The 17,852-nt window shown below is 48.2% G+C and overlaps 2 protein-coding genes across 2 annotated transcripts in view; one reads left to right on the top strand and one right to left on the bottom strand.

Moving 5' to 3' along the window:
- Positions 1-11,494, bottom strand: part of LOC111154883 (mechanistic target of rapamycin kinase) — a 125,347-nt gene extending 113,853 nt beyond the window's left edge. Inside the window, exons 1-6 of the mRNA XM_022514821.1 lie at positions 11,457-11,494; positions 8,643-8,818; positions 7,905-8,013; positions 6,987-7,219; positions 4,697-4,897; positions 3,804-3,938 (exon numbers count right to left, since the gene is read on the bottom strand). Of these exons, the coding sequence (XP_022370529.1) occupies positions 3,804-3,938; positions 4,697-4,897; positions 6,987-7,219; positions 7,905-8,013; positions 8,643-8,804 (840 nt within the window). The 5' untranslated portion in view covers positions 8,805-8,818; positions 11,457-11,494. The remainder of the gene's footprint in view (positions 1-3,803; positions 3,939-4,696; positions 4,898-6,986; positions 7,220-7,904; positions 8,014-8,642; positions 8,819-11,456) is intronic.
- Positions 11,495-16,507: 5,013 nt separating this feature from the next.
- The window catches only part of LOC111154889 (UbiA prenyltransferase domain containing 1), a 9,031-nt gene continuing 7,686 nt past the window's right edge, over positions 16,508-17,852 (top strand). Inside the window, exon 1 of the mRNA XM_022514833.1 lies at positions 16,508-17,243. Coding sequence (XP_022370541.1) covers positions 16,718-17,243 — 526 coding nt within the window. The 5' untranslated portion in view covers positions 16,508-16,717. The remainder of the gene's footprint in view (positions 17,244-17,852) is intronic.

Genomic DNA, 17,852 nt, shown 5'->3' with positions numbered 1-17,852 from the left:
GCTAGTGGGAAGTGGCTTGTGGGAAGGGTCCGTGTTCTTGCGGTGTCTCACGGTGAGTAGACGGAGACAGATGAGGCGCCGGCTTGCTGCTGCAGGGGTGGTAGCGGTGGAAGAGGTGGGAGGGGAGGCAGGGGACACGGCATACAGAAATATGTCATAATTTGACTTTTTGGCTTTCTCGTTTCTCTACAAATGTCCTTCTACAGTAGTGAGCCCTCTTCCAGGGTCGGCTTTGTTTCAGTGCCTACATCACAGAAGGACCCGTGTCGTAAAAGGCGTCAAGTACAATCTTGACTAATCAGACGCCCCCTGGGTCCTGGCCCTGCTTCTTCCAGGTCCTTCTCCCTCATCATCCAGTGCCAGTTCGGAAACACTCACCCCCCTCAAGTCATCATCTGCTCGTTCCTCTGGTGTGGCGTCTGATAGCTCTTGAGATTTTCCAAGATCGTATCACCCTTCAGCACCCCTCACCCTTTTTGGCCATATCCGCTTTCTTTCGATCTCTTTCATGGTTTCCTTGACTGGCTCTGTTGCAACTCCTATGAAGTCATGCGTGAGATCTGGTCACAGTTTTCTCCAGCTGGAATCTATTGTTTCAGGCTTGATGACATTTGGGGCTTTTTCTAGAACAATGGCATTTTCAATGGTGCAATCCTTCCAGACTTCCCATTAGGATTCTCTTCCATAGTGTTGACCATCCTTTTCGTGAAGTACCATGTGTAATGAGCCTTAAAGTCATGATCCAGATCTGGAGGCTGAATTAGAGACGCTGTATTTGGGGGCAGGTAGGCTACTTTGATGGCTGGTGTTGAACTCCTGGGGTTCTGGGTGGCCAGGGATGTGGTCCAATATTGCAAGAATTTCAAAAGACCGTCCCTTACCGGCAAGGTACATCTTGACTTCAGAGACAAAGCAGAGTTCTTGTGGTGTTTATCTCCTCCCTTCAAAGCTCCAGGGCTAGCAACTTATAGATAAGGGCCGTCCTGATCATAAAACTCGACTGTGTTGCACAAAGAGAGAATCAGCCTGCCACTTCCTCCCTGGAATCCTGGTGCTTGCTTCTCCTCCTAATAAATGTCCTTTGTGGCATTTTCTTTTCCGGAGTAAGGCACTTTCGTCTGCATTTAAGGCCTATTCAGGCACATATCCTTTCTCTTCAGTGATCATCTCTATGGCCTCTGGGAACTCATCTGCTGCCTCTTAGTCAGAAGCAGCGGCTTCTCCTGTTATCTTGACTTTTTTTTTTTTTTTTTTTTTTTTTTTTTAAGTCAAACCTCTTTCCAAACTTATCAAACCATCTTTTGCTGGTATTCAATTCTCCAGCTTTCGGTCCTTCACCCTCCTTTTGCTCTAAAGTTGTCAGATAATGATTTCCCTTTTTCTTGAATCGTGTTAGTCTGGGAGTGTGCCTTTCTTATGGCAATCCTGTACCCACATAAAAGCTGCATGTTCAGTATGAGATAAAAAGAGATTTTTCAAAAAGCACATGATTTTTGTGCCCGTTGGCATAGCTGCAGCAATAGCTTCATGGATTTCCTTTTCCTTTTTTGCAACAGTCCTAATGCTGGATTCCTTTGTCTTGAAACGGAGGGCAGCCACAGCTGCAGACCTTAATCAGTGTCCCACAAGCAATTCACCTTTCTTAGAACATCATGACTTGCTTCTTGGCTCTCTCACTAGTGGCTCTTGGTCCAGTTCCATAGTATTTTTTTTTTAAGATTTTATTACTTATTTATTTGAGAGAGAGAAGGATCACAAGTAGACAGAGAGGCAGGCAGAGAGAGAGGAGGAAGCAGGCTCCCCACTGAGCAGAGAGCCCAATGCGGGGCTGGATCCCAGAACCCTGGGATCATGACCTGAGCCGAAGGCAGATGCTTTAACTCACTGAGCCACCCAGGCGCCCCCCGGTTCCATAGTATTATTCAAGGTTACAGTACTGCACTAAACATGACGGAAAACACAGAAGTGCGACAGGGCACTTTTCACGGCGACGTGTTATTTACTGGAAGGGCGAACCGTGCACACAGAAGATGAGCCTCGCACAGCATTTTAGCCGGACATTTACAACTCTTGAGCTCATGGCAATAGCAACAGGAAGTGGCTATGGAACTACTGTAGAAGACAGCGTGTCATGCAAATTTTATGCAGTTAGGATTTAATATTCATATCTTCAAATTTGTTCACGTTTCTCTAGACTGCGAACAGCGCTGTGTATAGTCTGTAAGTGCTGGTGTGCGTAAGTTCAGGTAAATTTCTAATTTGTGTAATAGATTTGTGTATATTTTGTGGTAGGAATGAAATAGACTAGTATCTACACGGATCTTATGTATTTGTGACATACCTAACTTATTAATTTATTCAATGTTTCTAGGCTACGCGATTCATCTGTTGGGTTTCCAGATGTTACAAACCTCCAAAAAACTTCCCAACATTTTTACTGAAAAAGAAAAAAAAAAATCCACATATACCTGGACCCATGCAGTTCAAACCTGTGTTGTTCAAGGGCCGACTGTATTTAGAAACCTCACAGGAGCCCAAGGAAATGGATGAGATCCCCGTGAAAAGCAAGGAAAATGAGGCTAAAGGAAGTAAAATAATGTACGCAAGTCTCACGGTAGAGAGAGGAGCGGGAATTCCAAGCTGGATTCCTGGGTCCTATACACACAGCAGCAGGTACTGCCCACGCTACAGCACGGCCATTGCCAAATGACCCCCAGGTCTATTAAAGCAAGAATCCCGGGGGCAAAATTGCACACCAGCTCACTCCCCATAGGAGGACTCGTGGACAGAGCTCTACTCCCACATGTATCCTGCATTTAGCAGACTGACACAGAAGCTACACCATGAGTCTACACTGCCAACACCAGTGGAGGTCACCACCATCACCGGCCCAGACCACTTCAGTAGGCCCCCAGGCAGCCAGGAGAACGGGACCCCCAACTACAAGCAGCGCAGTTGACCAAGGGCCCCTGCTGTGACTCTGAAAATGTCACCATGTTGGTGGCACGGCCGCACCTGCCATGGGCTGGCTGCCTCTAGCCAAGGAAAGCACACGGGAGCCATGCTGGAGCGGGCCTCCCCGGAGAGCCAACTGTGGCCTGAGGCCCCCATGGTGGCCCTGCATGGGAGCCTGGCATGCTTCCAGCCCACTCTCCTTCGCTGTCTTGTGATGGCTCGCCGGCCTCCCCTTGCTCTCTCCCAGTTTTTCTCTCCCAGGCTAATTCCCTAACGAAAATGCTGGACTTTTAACCACACCCCCTAACTAGTCTCTTGCTTTCATTCCTGCCCCTGCACAAGCTTTGCCCTACAAGTCACCAATGATTACTAAAAAGGAGGTCCTCACACCACTCCCCAGTATGCACACCCCAGACTTTTGCAGTGAGAATAAAAGCCAGAGCTTACCACCAACCAGGAGGCCTCTGAACTGGGACCCTCCCCTCTCTCCCTTGGTCTTGTGCCCCACCCACATTTCCCTTTTTTCTGTTTCCCGAACTTGTCAAAACTCTCTCCCACCTCAAAGCCTCCACCTGGAACACAATCTCCCTTCTATTGCAAGGCTCACCCCTCCATGTCCTGCAGGTCTCAGCTCAAACAGCACCACCCCGAAGAGGAAGTCATCCCCTCCCCCTGCCCCCCTCCATCCCATTACTTCCTAGGACTTAGTGCTTTTCTGAAATGACCTTGTTTACTTGCTTATCGCCTGCGTGCCTTACATCATACCCTCGTAAGGACAAGGATCTCGCCTGTCCTGTTCACAGAATGGCATGTGGGAAGCCAGACTCCCTTCTGACACGGCCTCTCACCTCTCCCTCCATGCTGCTGATGCGGACCAACTCGTTGAGGATGAGCAAGGCTCCATGGATGCGATCATCCCGGTTCATGCCCTTCTCCTTGGCCAATGTCTCATCAAACCCTTTCTCTGCTTCTTCAAATGTGTGCTATGAGAGATACAGAATGTGTTAATTACCCAAGGTCCAAAGGTAGAAAGAACACAGGCCTACCCCGTCTACATAGGGGGTTCTGCAGTGTGACCAGGCCTGCTCAGTGGCTTGTGGCAGTAACATCAATGATATGAAGTTACCAAGTTCTCTCCTTTAATTTAGCTTGAACCCGCACAATACCATGAGGCAGAGACCACGACCATCCCTACTTAGATGAACAACAGAGGCTCCAGGAAATTAAATGGCTTGTCCAAGTTCACACACCAAATTGTGCCAAGCCTAGAACCCAGGTCTCCAATGCCACGTTCAGGGCTCTCTTTGTAGTATAAGCCCCTTGGTTAATGTTTTTTGGCACCAGCAATGAGCACAGGGCTTATGACGCTGGAGGAGAGAAAATCAGCCCTTTCTAAGTATCATTGTATATTGCTGCTTCTCAGATACCCATTTTTCTATAATTTAAGAGCTCTAAGAAGAGAGCTCTTATAATTGTTGACAAGAAGACAGTGAGTCAGTTTAACTGGATCACATTTTCATTCCTAGTGGTATGTAAAATAATGGCGTGGCTACCAACAGATCTTTGCTCTAGTGAAATCCAATGAAATAACTATCGATTCGTACTGAGCTTACGAAACCACTGGAGACCCATGCAAATGTGACGCCTGCTCTGTGGCAAGGCCCCGTGGCAGCCCTTTGGGCCAGACAATGCTGTACGTACACGTGCTCTGCAGGGGGTATGGGGATGGCCACGTGCTCACCCGGTACCACTGAGGCTTCTGCATCTCCTTTGGCTCACGCTGGGTGGTGAGAATCAAACAGGCACGAAGGGCGGCTACGGCTCCCTCTCGGATGGCCTGTTTGGGGTCCCACACGGCCACAAAAATGTTGTCAAAGAAGGGCTGCACTTGCTGGAAGAAGAAAGTGGGGACGCTGATGGCCAGCTCACGGAGAACCAGAACCTGGGAGAGAAAAGCACACAGAGGACTCTCATTTGCATCAGACAGTTTGGTTCTGTCACGATAGGCCTCTTGTCATCTTGGAGCGTATATATGCATCAGGAAGAGATGTCCACCCTCCTAGCTAGGAATCTCTGGGGACCTAGGAGTAAAAATAAAATTGATCAAACATCTCAGTGTTTACTATCCTGGGGTGCTTACGAACCCAGGATGCTCGTCATGTTAGAACATAAGCTCTGGGGACGCCTGGGTGGCTCAGTCAGTTAGGCTGCTGCCTTCGGCTCAGGTCATGATCCCGGGGTTTTGGGATCTAGTCCCGCATCGGGCTCCTTGTCTAGCAGGGAGCCTGCTACTTTCTCTGCCTCTGCCTGCCACTCTGCCTGCTTGTTCTCTCTCTCTGAGAGGTAAATGAATAAAATCTTAAAAAAAAACCAAACAAAAAAACCAAAACCCCAAGACCTATAGGGTCTTGTTTAAAAAAAAAAAAAGAACATAAGCTCTGAAAAGTAGATGTGTTTTATACTTTGTATATTGTCCCACTGACAGCCTAAAACCATCCGTGGAACACAGCATTATTCGATAAGCATTTATTGAATGAACTAATAATGCCGTTTGATATTTAATCTCGCTATTGTGTTCATCTGACCGTGGAAGAAACTGAAGGTCAGAGGCTACTCCAAGTTTCAGAGTAAGGAAGGACAAAATGGACTTGAACCAGGCTCCATGTGTCTGTTCCTCACCCAGTACCAGGATCCCCGCTTGTGGGGCTGGCTCCTAAAGAGGGAGCCAACCAGAAAGGATCCAAATGACGCTTTGATCCCTACCACATTCATTCCCAGATTCATTCTCTCTCTCTTTTTTAAAGATTTTATTTATTTATTTATTTAAGAGAGAGCAGGGGGAGCTGCAGAGGGATAGGAAGATGCAGGCTCCCCGGTGAGCAGGGAGCCCAATGTGGGGCTCAACCCAAAGACCCTGGGATCATGACCCGAGCCAAAGGCAGATGCTTAACTAACTGAGCTACTTAGGCACTACCCACTCCCCGATCCTCTCTTAAGGACAGACTCTCCCTCATCTAACAGCTTGAAAGTCTGCTCCTCCAAACCAGCCTTTTTCAGGGACGAGCCTCAAAAAGCAGTGGGAATGTCGGGGCACCTAGTTGGCTCAGCCAATTAAGAGTCCAACTCTTGATCTCAGCTCAGGTCTTGATCTCTTAGTCATGGGTTCAAGCCCCACGTTGGGCTCCACAATGGGCATGGAGCCTACTTAAAAAAAAAAAAAAAGAAGAAGTGGAGATACACCACGAAAGGAGGAAGAGAGGCTCCCACTCCCCCAATGCAGAATAGCCAGCGGGGAGAGAGGAAGTCTGGGCCAGGTACTAATCGATCAATAAATGCCTAAAAAACAAACAAGAGGGGCACCTGAGTGGTGCAGTGGGCCAACAGCTCAGGTTGTGATCTTAGGGTCCTGAGACTGAGTCCCGCCTCAGGCTCACGCTCAGCGGGGAGGCTGCTTGAGACTTTCTCTTCCTCTCCCTCTGCCCCTCCCCGCACTCACACATGCTCGCTCTCTCTCTCTCTCTCAAATCAATAAATTTAAACAAACAAACAAATAAGACAAGAAAGGCCCGAAAGGAGGCAGGCCACTGCTCGCAATGGGGGAGGTGAAGGCCCTACTGCCCCTGCTCCTCCCCTACTCTTAGTACCTCCGTACTCCCAGGGTACAGCACAGGGACCTTGACAGACACTGGCAGGACCACACAGACAGTTGTCTGGGGCTTTGGAAACCTTTTGGCTTGTGGCTTCTTCTCTTGCCTATGGCTGAGGGGTGCCTTCTGCTTAGGAGGCAATGCTGCTTCTAGAAAATTAGAGGTCAAGGTATGCGATGCACTTAGGGCTGCCTCTCTGGCAACAAAAGAGAACTCTAAGTTTTGTCTTCAGATATGGAGCTCAGGGCAAAAAGAGAAAGGGATTTGGGACAGAACTGAAGGCCCCCGAGAAGCACAGTAGCTTTGCCTGGAACGTTCCCTCACTGTCTGCCCTTCGGGGACCTAAGCATGCTACGTGGGGGACCCCGCCCCACGGGAACTCACAGCGGCGTGTCTCCGGCCCTCGTTGCGGTCGGCGCCCAGCCACTCCAAGGCTCGCTTCACCTCAAACTCCACATACTCAGCCGTAAAAGTGTCACCTGCCATGGCGAGGCGGCCAATGGCCTTGGATGCCATCTCCATGACAACTGGGTCATTCGAGGGGAGGAGGTTCCGAAGATAGTTAGCGAATCTGCCGATGCGAGTGGCATTCCCACCTTCCACTCCTATGAGGCTGGCTGGGAAAGAGAGGGAGGCAAACGGTGAGGAAGGGCGCAACCTATTCCGGAGATCAAGGCTGAAAGGAAGGCTGGCAAGTGACCTCTTCCTTCTACTTTGAGCACAGAATGCAACTTCGAGATGGGAAGGATGTGGATAATTTTCATTTTAAAGCAACAGACTTGATACTTGTGCCAGAACTACTTACCTAAAGCAAAATAACCTCATTTTAGTACAGATAATTTATTTTCCCAAGAAGAAAAAGAGAACGAACTGAGAATGAATAGGAATCCACCAAACCAGGCCCTGGGATTTGCGAACGACATGCTTTACAACCTTTCCCCACCTCTCCTCTTCCATTCATGAGCCCTGCTACGCCAAACTGCTCTAGGGGGACATCAGAGCCTGCGACAAGCAATGTGGGGTGGCAGAAGGGAAGGTGGCTTCTAGTCTCAGTGAGGCCAATATCTGGCCCTAGAAAAGCTGTGCCACAGGTCTCAGACTCTGTATCTGAAAATACCAGCTCTGCCCATGCTGCTAGAATTCATCCCGGAATAAGTACACTGAAAGCCACAAGTCTCCTTAAAAATTCCTTAAATAGATAAGAACAAGGCACCAGTATGCAGCAGACACAGGTGCAGTGGACACAAAGGTGAACCAACCTTTATTCCCAGCTGTTACTCTCACCAGAGACTCCATCCTTACCTATGGCCAAGATGCCACCTTTCCTCTCATTGGCATCTGAGCTGGAAACCAGTTCAAAAATGTGATGGTTCAGCTGATCATAGAAGCGAGTAGACTCCTCCTGACTCATCTGCAAAGGAAGGTGTACTCAGAACAGCTTCCGCTGACTCCCTGAAGCTGGGGCAGGGGTGGGGGAGGGGGCGGCTTCTGCAGGGGAGGACTGAGCAGGAGCCGGCAGGCACAGCTCAACCCAGAGAGGACAAAGCTGCTGCCCACTTTCTCAACTGCAAACTGTGGCATCTGTTTATGGGACAAACACTTGTCCAGCAGGCGACATCCCGGCGTTCCAAGGACGAACAAGACACCGTCCTGACGTCACTTGGGCTGACTCTCTAGAAAGCCCCAGGCTACCAACTCTCTAAACCCATCCCAACCACTGCTATCAGATGGAAGGAACTGAAGGTCTGGAATACGGTGGGAAAAGAAAAACAAAAACAAAAAAACCCCAAAAAACAAAAAAAAACCAAACAAACAAAAAAGAAAAGAAACAGCTGACTCCACACTGACTCCTGAATGCCATCGCAACACAGGATGTGCCAGAGAACCGTCCAGCTGCTGCAAAGGAACCTGGGCATTCTACAGACAGGAGGGATTAGAGGCCTTCATGTTCCAAACCCTCCCAGAGTTGTCAAAAGGAGTCTAAACCGCAGCTGGTACATTTGGACCAAACACCCCTGGACGAATCACGGAAGCCCCAACCTCTCGCAGCTCCATGGTCACATAGTGCTGGAGCTCCTTGGCGGCTTTGGCCCTGGTCTCCTCATTCCGGCTCTTCAGGCCACTGGCGAACTGCTGCAGGACGCTCACATTGCTAGATGTGGTGGCGGCTGCGGTGGCGGCAGCGGGTCCGGTTCCCAGCATCTTGGCCTGAGGTTCTTTGGAGAGAAACTTCTTTGAACGCTCTGCATCACAAACCACGGTGATGAATTTATTTCTTTACTGCCGGGGTTCCTCAATACAGGTCTCCACCCCTCCCAGTTCAGGAAGGGGATCCTAAAAAGGTTGGGAGACCTCACCGAGGAACGTACAGAAAGCCTTGATTTAGTCAACAGTGACTGGCATTTAAAACAGGCGGCGTAGGGTGCCTGGTTGGCTCAGTGGGTGAAGCCTCTGCCTTGGGCTCAGGTCATGATCTCAGGGTCCTGGGATCGAGCCCCGCATTGGGCTCTCTGCTTGGCGGGGAGCCTGCTTCCCCCCGCCCTCTCTCTGCCTGCCTCTCTACCTACTTCTGATCTCTCTCTCTCTCTCTCTCTCTCTGTCAAAAAAATAAGTAAGATCCTAAAAGAAAAGAAAACAAAACAAAACAAAAAAAACCAGGTGGCATAACAGACAAAGTCAAACTGTGGGCTGTGGAGCCAGACTACCTGGGTTCAAATCCAGTCCAAAACTACAGGGTGCCTGGGAGGCTCAGTTGGTGAGGCATGTGCCTTCGGCTCAGGTCACGATCCCGGAGTCCTGGGATCGAGCCCCTGCATCAGGCTCCCTGCTCGGGGGGAGTCTGCTTCTCCCTCTCCCTCTGCCTGCCTCTCTGCCCCCTCTTGTGCGCACGCGCTCTCTCTCTCTCAAATAAATAAATAAAACCTAAAAAAAAAAACATATAAAAATTATATTCTTGAGGAAAATACTTAAAATGTCCCAGTTTCCTCACCTGCAGCAGGGTAACATTACCTAACTCATAGCGTTGATGTGAAGGTTAAACGAGTTAATAAATGTTAAGAAGTGCTTCGAACAGTGCCAGGCACACAGTGAGTGCTTAGTAATTGTTAGCTATTATTATCACTATGACTACTACTGACACGGCCCAGTGCCAGGCACTAGAGATGGGGAAGTAAAGAGAGAATAAAACAAGCCTAAGACTGTTCCTTTCCTCAAGGCGTTCAATTTAAAGAGGGACATTGATTATCCTACAGCAGCACTGGCCAGTAGAAATACAATACAAGCCACAAGTGTAATTTGACATTACCTGGTAGCCGTATCAAAAAAAGGTAAAAAGAAACAGGAGAAATTAATACATTTTTTTTAAACCCAATACATCCAAAGTATCATTTCAACATGTCATCAACATAAGAAGTATTGATACAGTTTCCATTCTCTTTTTGTCCTAAGTCTCCAAAATCCACTGGCCACGTGGCACTCTCCATGTTGGACTAGTCACGGTTCAAAGGCTCTAAGCCACCTGTGGCTGGTGGTGATTGTGTTGGACAGGGCGGTTCCATAAAATACGAGTACTTGGAATTGTAGTACTTGAGCTAAGAGACTGACTAGTTCCTGAGATCACACATTCATTCCTCAATTAGGGACTATCCCTTCCGTCACTGAGCCTACAATCTAGGGGGAAAGTGGCCCAAATAGGGCTCAGCCCAGACTGCTATGGGAGTAACATATATACTTAACCAAGGGATGTCCAGATTATATTAGAAAATCAAATTGTCGGGGCGCCTGGGTGGCTCAGTGGGTTAAGCCGCTGCCTTCAGCTCAGGTCATGATCTCAGGGTCCTGGGATCAAGCCCCGCATCCGGCTCTCTGCTCAGCAGGGAACCTGCTTCCCCCCTCTCTCTCTGCCTACCTGTGATCTCTCTCTCTCTCTCTCTCTCCTGTCAAATAAATAAATAAATAAATCTTGAAAAAAAAAAAAGAAAATCAAATGGTCAAAATTCTTATTTTTGAGAGTATTTGTGAGATGCAGAAGGGGAAAGAAAAGACACCAGGTTGTAACTGGCTTTGTAAAGCTATTAAATGCTCCAATGCCAAGAAGAAGACTGCAGAAGGAAATGTCATCCTTCAGGGGAGAGGAAGCTCAAGGATCCCTGATGAGAAAACTGACTATGGGGTGTGTGCCCGCCGGTCTGCGATGACGGGGAGGGAGGCTGGCGAGGAATTCTCTTTCTCAGGAAAGAAGTAGAACATCTTCTCCACAGGGTCTGAGACCCACAGGCCCACCTGCTCCAGGCACAAATCAATGAAGGTACTGGAAGTCAAATATCCCAAGAGTCTTGGTGAGGGCTTGCTGAAGTTAAAGTTGGGGTGGCTGAAACTGGGGATGGGGGCGGGGAGGGCAGAGAGGATGAAACCCAAGGTTGGAACCCAGCTCAGCTCCGGGGACTGGGTCCTTGAGAAGTCCCCTGGGGGCAGACCGAGGGGCACACACTGACACTGCCCCTCTCTGCGGTCAGTCTGTAGGTGGCTAGGAAGAAGGGGTGACTGCGGGGCATGGAGACCCAAAGGCGCCCCGGCAGTACCGGGGCTGATGGGCCGGCCTTCGCGGCGCCAGGGACTCACGGCTGTCTGAAAGGCCCGGGGGTCTCCTGGGCATCCGGGAGGAGGTGGGTGCTGCCTCGCCGGGCGGGGGTCAAGGGCTCTGACAGCGCCCAAGCCCGTGGGGCCAGTACGGAGAGGACCCCACGTCCCAGACGGGCGACTTCCCGCTCCCCCCACCCCCACCACGGACCAGGCTGACCCTGGGTCTGGACACTCCTCCGCCTTGGAGGAATCGGTGCCAGCCCCCAGACTCACCGCGCGGCCTCTGCTAAGGCCTCAGCTGCCGCCACCAGCGAGGGTATCGCCGCTTCAGGCCCCCGGCCCCACCACCCGCCTTCCCCGCTGTCCTCTGAGCCGGGCGGGAGGGAGGGTGGGTCCCCAGCTCAGAGGACCAATCGGCAGGCTTAAGAAGAAGATGGACTGGAATGCAGACCAATAGAAATGAAGGAGAAGTGAGGCTTAGAGACCCGGCTTCTTTAGGGGGCGGGGACTGTTCAAATAGACAAACCACGCGGCCAGTGGCCAGCGAAAGGAGGCTTACGTCAATGCGGGAGAACCAATGGGTCTTGGGTTGATGTCAATCACTTCCACGCGCACATCCGGTGCATCGCTGCTATTAGTCCCCTCTGCATCTACACTGTGGCGGTGTGTAGCCCGCGATGTGGGTACGGTGGAAAGGGACTCAGAGGCTGTGCGTCCTGCCCGCTTTAACCGGAGCGTGAGCGACGTCTGTGTCCTGTGATTACCGGAGCACAAACCTAGAACTTTCCGACTGGTGCTACTCATGCCCCCGCGATTTCTTTTGTTAAATGCAGTATGCATCATAAACCGGCTTTAGTTAGAATTTCCCAGTTTTCCAAAATTATCTAGTTCACAAGATCTTTCGCGGGAGACCATAACCAAGTTTTAGCTAAATGACCTTCTCCCAAATAAATAATTTCCAAATAACATCATTTAAAATCATCCTTCCAGGGACACTTGGCTGCTCAGTTGGTGGAGCATGGGACTCTTGGTCTCTGGTGCTCAGTTCAAGCCTTGGGCGTAGAGCTAGTAAAGCTTACTAAAAAAATAAAATAAAATAGAATAGAATAAAATAAAAACATTCTTTCAAACAATAGCAAAAATGGAATTTGACTACATCTCTTTTTTTTCCCCTTGGTTATTATAATAACAAATTCCTCAATGGCTTCCAGTAGGGGTCTGATTAAATAAAATATGATGCATTCATATTAAGGAAAACGTATGGAGCCATTAATCATGGTAATGTAGATTAATATTTGCTGAGAAGGAAAAGGGTTCATGATTTGTTAAAAAAAAATGCAAGTTATACAACAATATTAGTATAATATACCCCTTTATAAAACATTTATATATTCCTTAGGTGTCTATAGTCACAGGAGGGAATATACAACTAAGACATAATACAATACGGAGAAGGTATACTTTTTCCTTTATATGTTACCATCAACTACTTGTGTAATACAAAGAAGTATCTGTTGAAGATATGTAAGTTTCCAGAAGTTCTAAAGTGCCAAATTAAAAAGGTTTTGGCAATATTCTGTGGCTAACAAAATGCTTTGGCAGGGGCGCCTGGGTGGCTCAGTCGTTAAGCGTTTGCCTTCGCTCAGGTCTTGATCCCGGGGTCCTGGGATCCAGCTCCACATCGGACTCCCTGCTCAGCAGGAAGCCTGCTTCTCCCTCTCCCACTCCCCTGCCTGTGTTCCCTCTCTCGCCGTGTCTCTCTCTGTCAAATAAATAAATAAAATCTTAAAAAAAAAAAACAAACGTTTTGGCAGATTCTTTTTTTGATTTCATTCATGGTTACTGCTTTAGGTTTAGAATCTTTTCATTGTACTACTTATTCTCTGAAATAATTGTCCCTCTGAATTTTATATTTTCCACTTGTGTTCAACATCTCTATATTTAATCATCAAACATTTAAAAATATATAATGTGTTCACTGTTCAAATCCAAAATAAATAATATTTATCATGAAAGGTCTTGCTCCACTCCTGGCCTCTCACTATTTTCTTAATTCTTATGTATCCCTAGAGTTTCTCTATGTAAATATAAGCAAGTATAAATGCATATTCTTATTTTCCCCTTTCATTACCACCTACACTGTTTTGGACTTTAAAAAATTTTAGTAGATCTTGGGGCACCTGGGTAGCTCAGTTCGTTGAGCATCCTACTCTTGATTTGTGCACAGGTCATGGTCTTGGGGTCTTGGCATCATGGGATCAAGCCTCTCGAGCAGGGCTCAGTGCTGAGCATGGAGTCTGCTTGTCCCCCTCCCTCTACTCCTCCCCCCATATTCTCTTTCTCTAAAATGAATAAATAAATAACATCTTTTAAAATTTTTTAGTAGATCTTGGAGATCTTTCTTAATATATAGAAAGCTAGCTTATTCTTTTGTTGTTGTTATAGCTGCATAGAATCCCATCACATGGATGTACCATAATTTATTTTTCCAGGCCTCTGTTGATGGACACTTGTGTTGTTTCCAAATTCTTGCTGTCATTAATGATGTAGCAGTGAATGTCTTTGTACATATGTAATTTTTTCCCCTGGCAGCTACACCAAATAAACATTGAGAAATGGAATTACAGGGTCAGCATAAATGCATATGTAGTTGATGGACAACATCAACTTGATCTCTATAAAGGAGATACTAATTTTCATTTCCACAGGCAATATATAATATTTTTATCAACCTGAGATATAAGACCCTGTTTTTTTTTTTAAGATTTTATTTATTTATTTGACAGACAGAGATCACAAGTAGGCAGAGAGGCAGGCAGAGAGAGAGAGGAAGATAAGCAGGCTTATCTGAGAAGCATCGGGCTCTCTGCTCAGCGGGGCTTGATGCCAGGACCCTGGCATCATGACCTGAGCCAAAGGTAGAGGCTTTAACCCACTGAGCCACCCAGGCGCTCCTCTTCCCCCACCCCGAAAATTTAATTTATTTATTCGATGGGGGGGGGTGCACGAGTAAGGGGAGCGGCAGGCAGAGAGAGAGGGAGAAGCAGACTCCCTGTGGAGCAGGGAGCCCAATGCTGGGCTCAATTCCAAGACCCTGGGATCATGACCTGAGCTGACAGCAGACACTTACCTGACTGAGCCACCCTGTTGCCCCAGACCCAGTTTTCTAATTAATGATCAAAGATGTTTTCATAGCAATAGTAATCAATGCATTTATAGGTCTCTTTTCAGTTTACAAAGAACTTTCTTATGTTAAATAATAGAGAATATTTATTGAGCACTTACATGAATATTTACTGAGCACTTACAATATCAGGCATTTTGGTGGATATTATCAAGTAGCAGTTAAAAGCAAATTGGAGTGTAACTGAATCTGAAACTTTGCTCCAACACTTACTAGCTATACAACCAGGACTTAATCTCTTTGTACCTATTTCTTTATCATAAAACTGAAGGGATTATAATATGCTTACCTCTATAGGCAGTGTTGTGGGGTTAAATGCTAATACACATTAAGGACCTAAAACACTCTATGACACATGTGAACAGTCGATAAATGCTATCACTTATGCCTGAACACTTCTGTGAGACTAAGGTTGCAGTGTTTCCACTTCATACTTGAGTAAACAGACATAGACAGGGATTGCATCATAGAATTGATGAGTGATGGAGCCAGGATTTTGAAATATCTGCTTCTTCCTCTTGTCCAGTTTGGCAGCATAGGACACTTGGGTCTGGCCAGCTTGCGAGAATGTGCTGGGTGGTAGAAAAGCTAGTCAACAAGGGAGGGGGCCTGTATGTAGGTACAGGGCTGGCTTCATGGCTGTGTGAAGCCGTATTGCTCTGTCTTGAAATTCTTTTCTTGAAATTCTTAAAATGGCTTTTAAACAAGGGGCTGCACGTTTTTATTTTGCACTGGGCACCAAAATTATGTAGTCTGTCCCAGATACATATATGTGTACTGTAACTGCCACCATGTAAATGAGGTATAGCATATCACTTATAAATAATAATAAAATGAACATGCTTTTTATTGCAAATTCCACACGGCAAATCGATTCTAACAGCATGCTTTTGGGGGGGGGGCGGATATTGCATAGCCTCTCTAGGCTGCAACTGACCCATGTAGTTCTGATATGGATGTTGGTTGATATTTTCTTTCATGTCCGCTGCTATTCACAACGTAAGGGCTACAGAGCTGACACACTTTGAAGTTTAATCTGCATTGTTAACTTATCCCTGTCACTTCTTAAGTCCAGATGATCAACAAAACAATTAACAAGCATCTGCTGATCCGTGTGGTATAAATACTCCCACTATGGCAGATTTCAAGCTACCAACGGATGTCACTGAAGGGAAAGCTGGGAAGAGATGAGCATATCGTAATTCCACAGATATTAACAATCTGAAGCACATAAATGGTAAAATGGAGTGAAATAATTAGGAAGTAATGAGTTTGTTACCTTTGTTTGTAATATAATTTATCTCATAAATTTGTATAATTTAATTTTTAATAATGGCTGTGCTTAATGACCAGCTCAGAAAATTCCTAAAAATTTAACACTTGGCTCCCTCCAGTCGAAACAAGCTACAGATATGGACCATAAGCTTCCAGAAGGCAGGCAATGAAGACACAGAGCTGGCCACGTGGTAGAGTGGGAAGGAGGGTTGTGAGTAGTAACCTAGACTGTGGATAAAGACGCAGGCAGGCCAGTATATGGCAAATGGTAATTGCACAATAAAAGAGGGGAATTATTGCTGTTGTGATTATTACTAGAGCTAATAATTTCTTGGACTTCATTTTCTATTCCAGAGCTTCATTTCCCATTTAAAAAGTGGGAGGTAATCATACCTTTCTCATCGTCCTCAATGTGCTCCCTGATTTGTGTCCATTTTTTCACTGCTGCGTACGACATAGTAAGTGCTCAGTAAATGCTTGTTGAATGAAAAAAATGAATGAGTCCTATTTTGTTGAGCGGAAGCTCTAGGTAAGTCGTAAAGCGACACGCAATCGGGGTCGTCCTTGTGGTACTAAGTGATGCTGCGGGTCTGGGGGCAGCTGCGGGGCTCGGATCCTCGGTGAGCGAAGGGGTGGAAGGCGCGGTTTCCGCCAGCCCCGCCCCCTGTCCCCAAGCCCGCCCCCAAGCCCCAGGCCCCGCCCCCGCCTCGGCCCGGCCCGCGCGTCGGCCCCTGTTTCCGGGCGGGCCTCTGGAGGCGGGCGCACAAGATGGCGGCCCCAGTACCTTGGGGCGGGTGGCAGCAGCTCGTCCTCGGGCTCTAGCCCGGGCCTTAGCGAGGTGGAGAGACAGGCTTCGCCCGGGTGACAGCAGGTCTGGGCGGTGCCGCCGGGCCTCGTGGGCTGCCAGGTCCGCTCGGTGCTACCCCCGGGGCCCGCCGCCTCCCCAGCCCGGCCCCGGGGCGGAACCGAAGGAAGGTCAGGTCTGGCCGCCCCGCCCCGCGCCCAGTGGCTGTTCGCCCAGTGGCTGTTCGCGGGTGTTCACTATTAACTTTGACTTCAGCCACGTGTAGCTTCCATGGCGGCCTCACAGGTCCCAGGGGAGATTAACATACAGGCGGGAGAGACGGCCAAGTCCGGGGACAGGGACCTGCTGGGGAACCACTGTCCGGAGGAGGACAGGCTTCCCCAACGCTCCTGGAGGCAGAAGTGTGCTTCCTACGTGCTGGCCCTGCGGCCCTGGAGCTTCAGTGCTTCCCTCACGCCGGTGGCCCTGGGCAGTGCCCTAGCCTACAGATCCCAGGGCGTCCTGGATCCCAGGCTGCTGGTGGGTTGTGCCGTGGCTGTGCTGGCCGTGCACGGGGCTGGCAATCTGGTCAACACTTACTATGACTTTTCCAAGGGCATTGACCACAAAAAGAGTGATGACAGGACCCTGGTGGACCGAATCTTGGAGCCCCAGGATGTTGTCCGGTTTGGAGTCTTCCTCTACACTTTGGGCTGTGTCTGTGCCGCTTGTCTCTACTACCTGTCTCCTTTGAAACTGGAGCACTTGGCTCTCATCTACTTTGGAGGCCTGTCTGGCTCCTTTCTCTACACAGGAGGTAAGAGTTGGCCTGTTCCCTGGCTGCATGTACTAGAAACTTCTGCTTCACATAGGAGTTAGAGGGCTGGAGAAGAGGTGTCAAAGGCTCTTTTTTGAGTTAGGCCATTTATGTGAAATCTACAATGTGTGGGTCATGTGGATTTTTGGAGAACCCTAGTGAGTTGAGAAGATCCTGGCTTGGTTTATGGATGTTAGTCCATATATGGGAATCACATATATGGGAATTTTTCCATCTAGTTTCTTTTTTTGGGCGTATCCTATAACACCACCGTTTCAAATTCCAGTGGAATTACATTTGAAGAGCTCAACATCACACAGCTAATACTTTCAGCAAGTTAATATAATAAGCAACAAGCTTATTAAGGTAGTGATGGACAGGTGGTCACGTCCTACTTTTTGAGCACCTGTTATGTGCCAGGCACTGTTCTGTGTGAACCCAGCAGTCACAGCTCCTGAGCAGGGGCTCTTGGGGAAGCTATTTTATAGATCTTGAGGAGAGATAGAAAGTAAAACTAGTGGGGCGCCTGGGTGGCTCAGTGGGTTAAGCCTCTGCCTTCGGCTCAGGTCATGATCTCAGGGTCCTGGGATCGAGCCCCACATCAGGCTC

The sequence above is a fragment of the Enhydra lutris genome, unplaced genomic scaffold (assembly GCF_002288905.1).
Source record: "Enhydra lutris kenyoni isolate GAN:26980312 unplaced genomic scaffold, ASM228890v2 scaffoldscaffold38, whole genome shotgun sequence".
In the NCBI taxonomy this organism is placed as follows: Eukaryota; Metazoa; Chordata; class Mammalia; order Carnivora; family Mustelidae; genus Enhydra; species Enhydra lutris.
The sequence above is the reverse complement of the archived record's forward strand: the minus strand, read 5'-3'. Positions and strand labels throughout refer to the sequence as shown.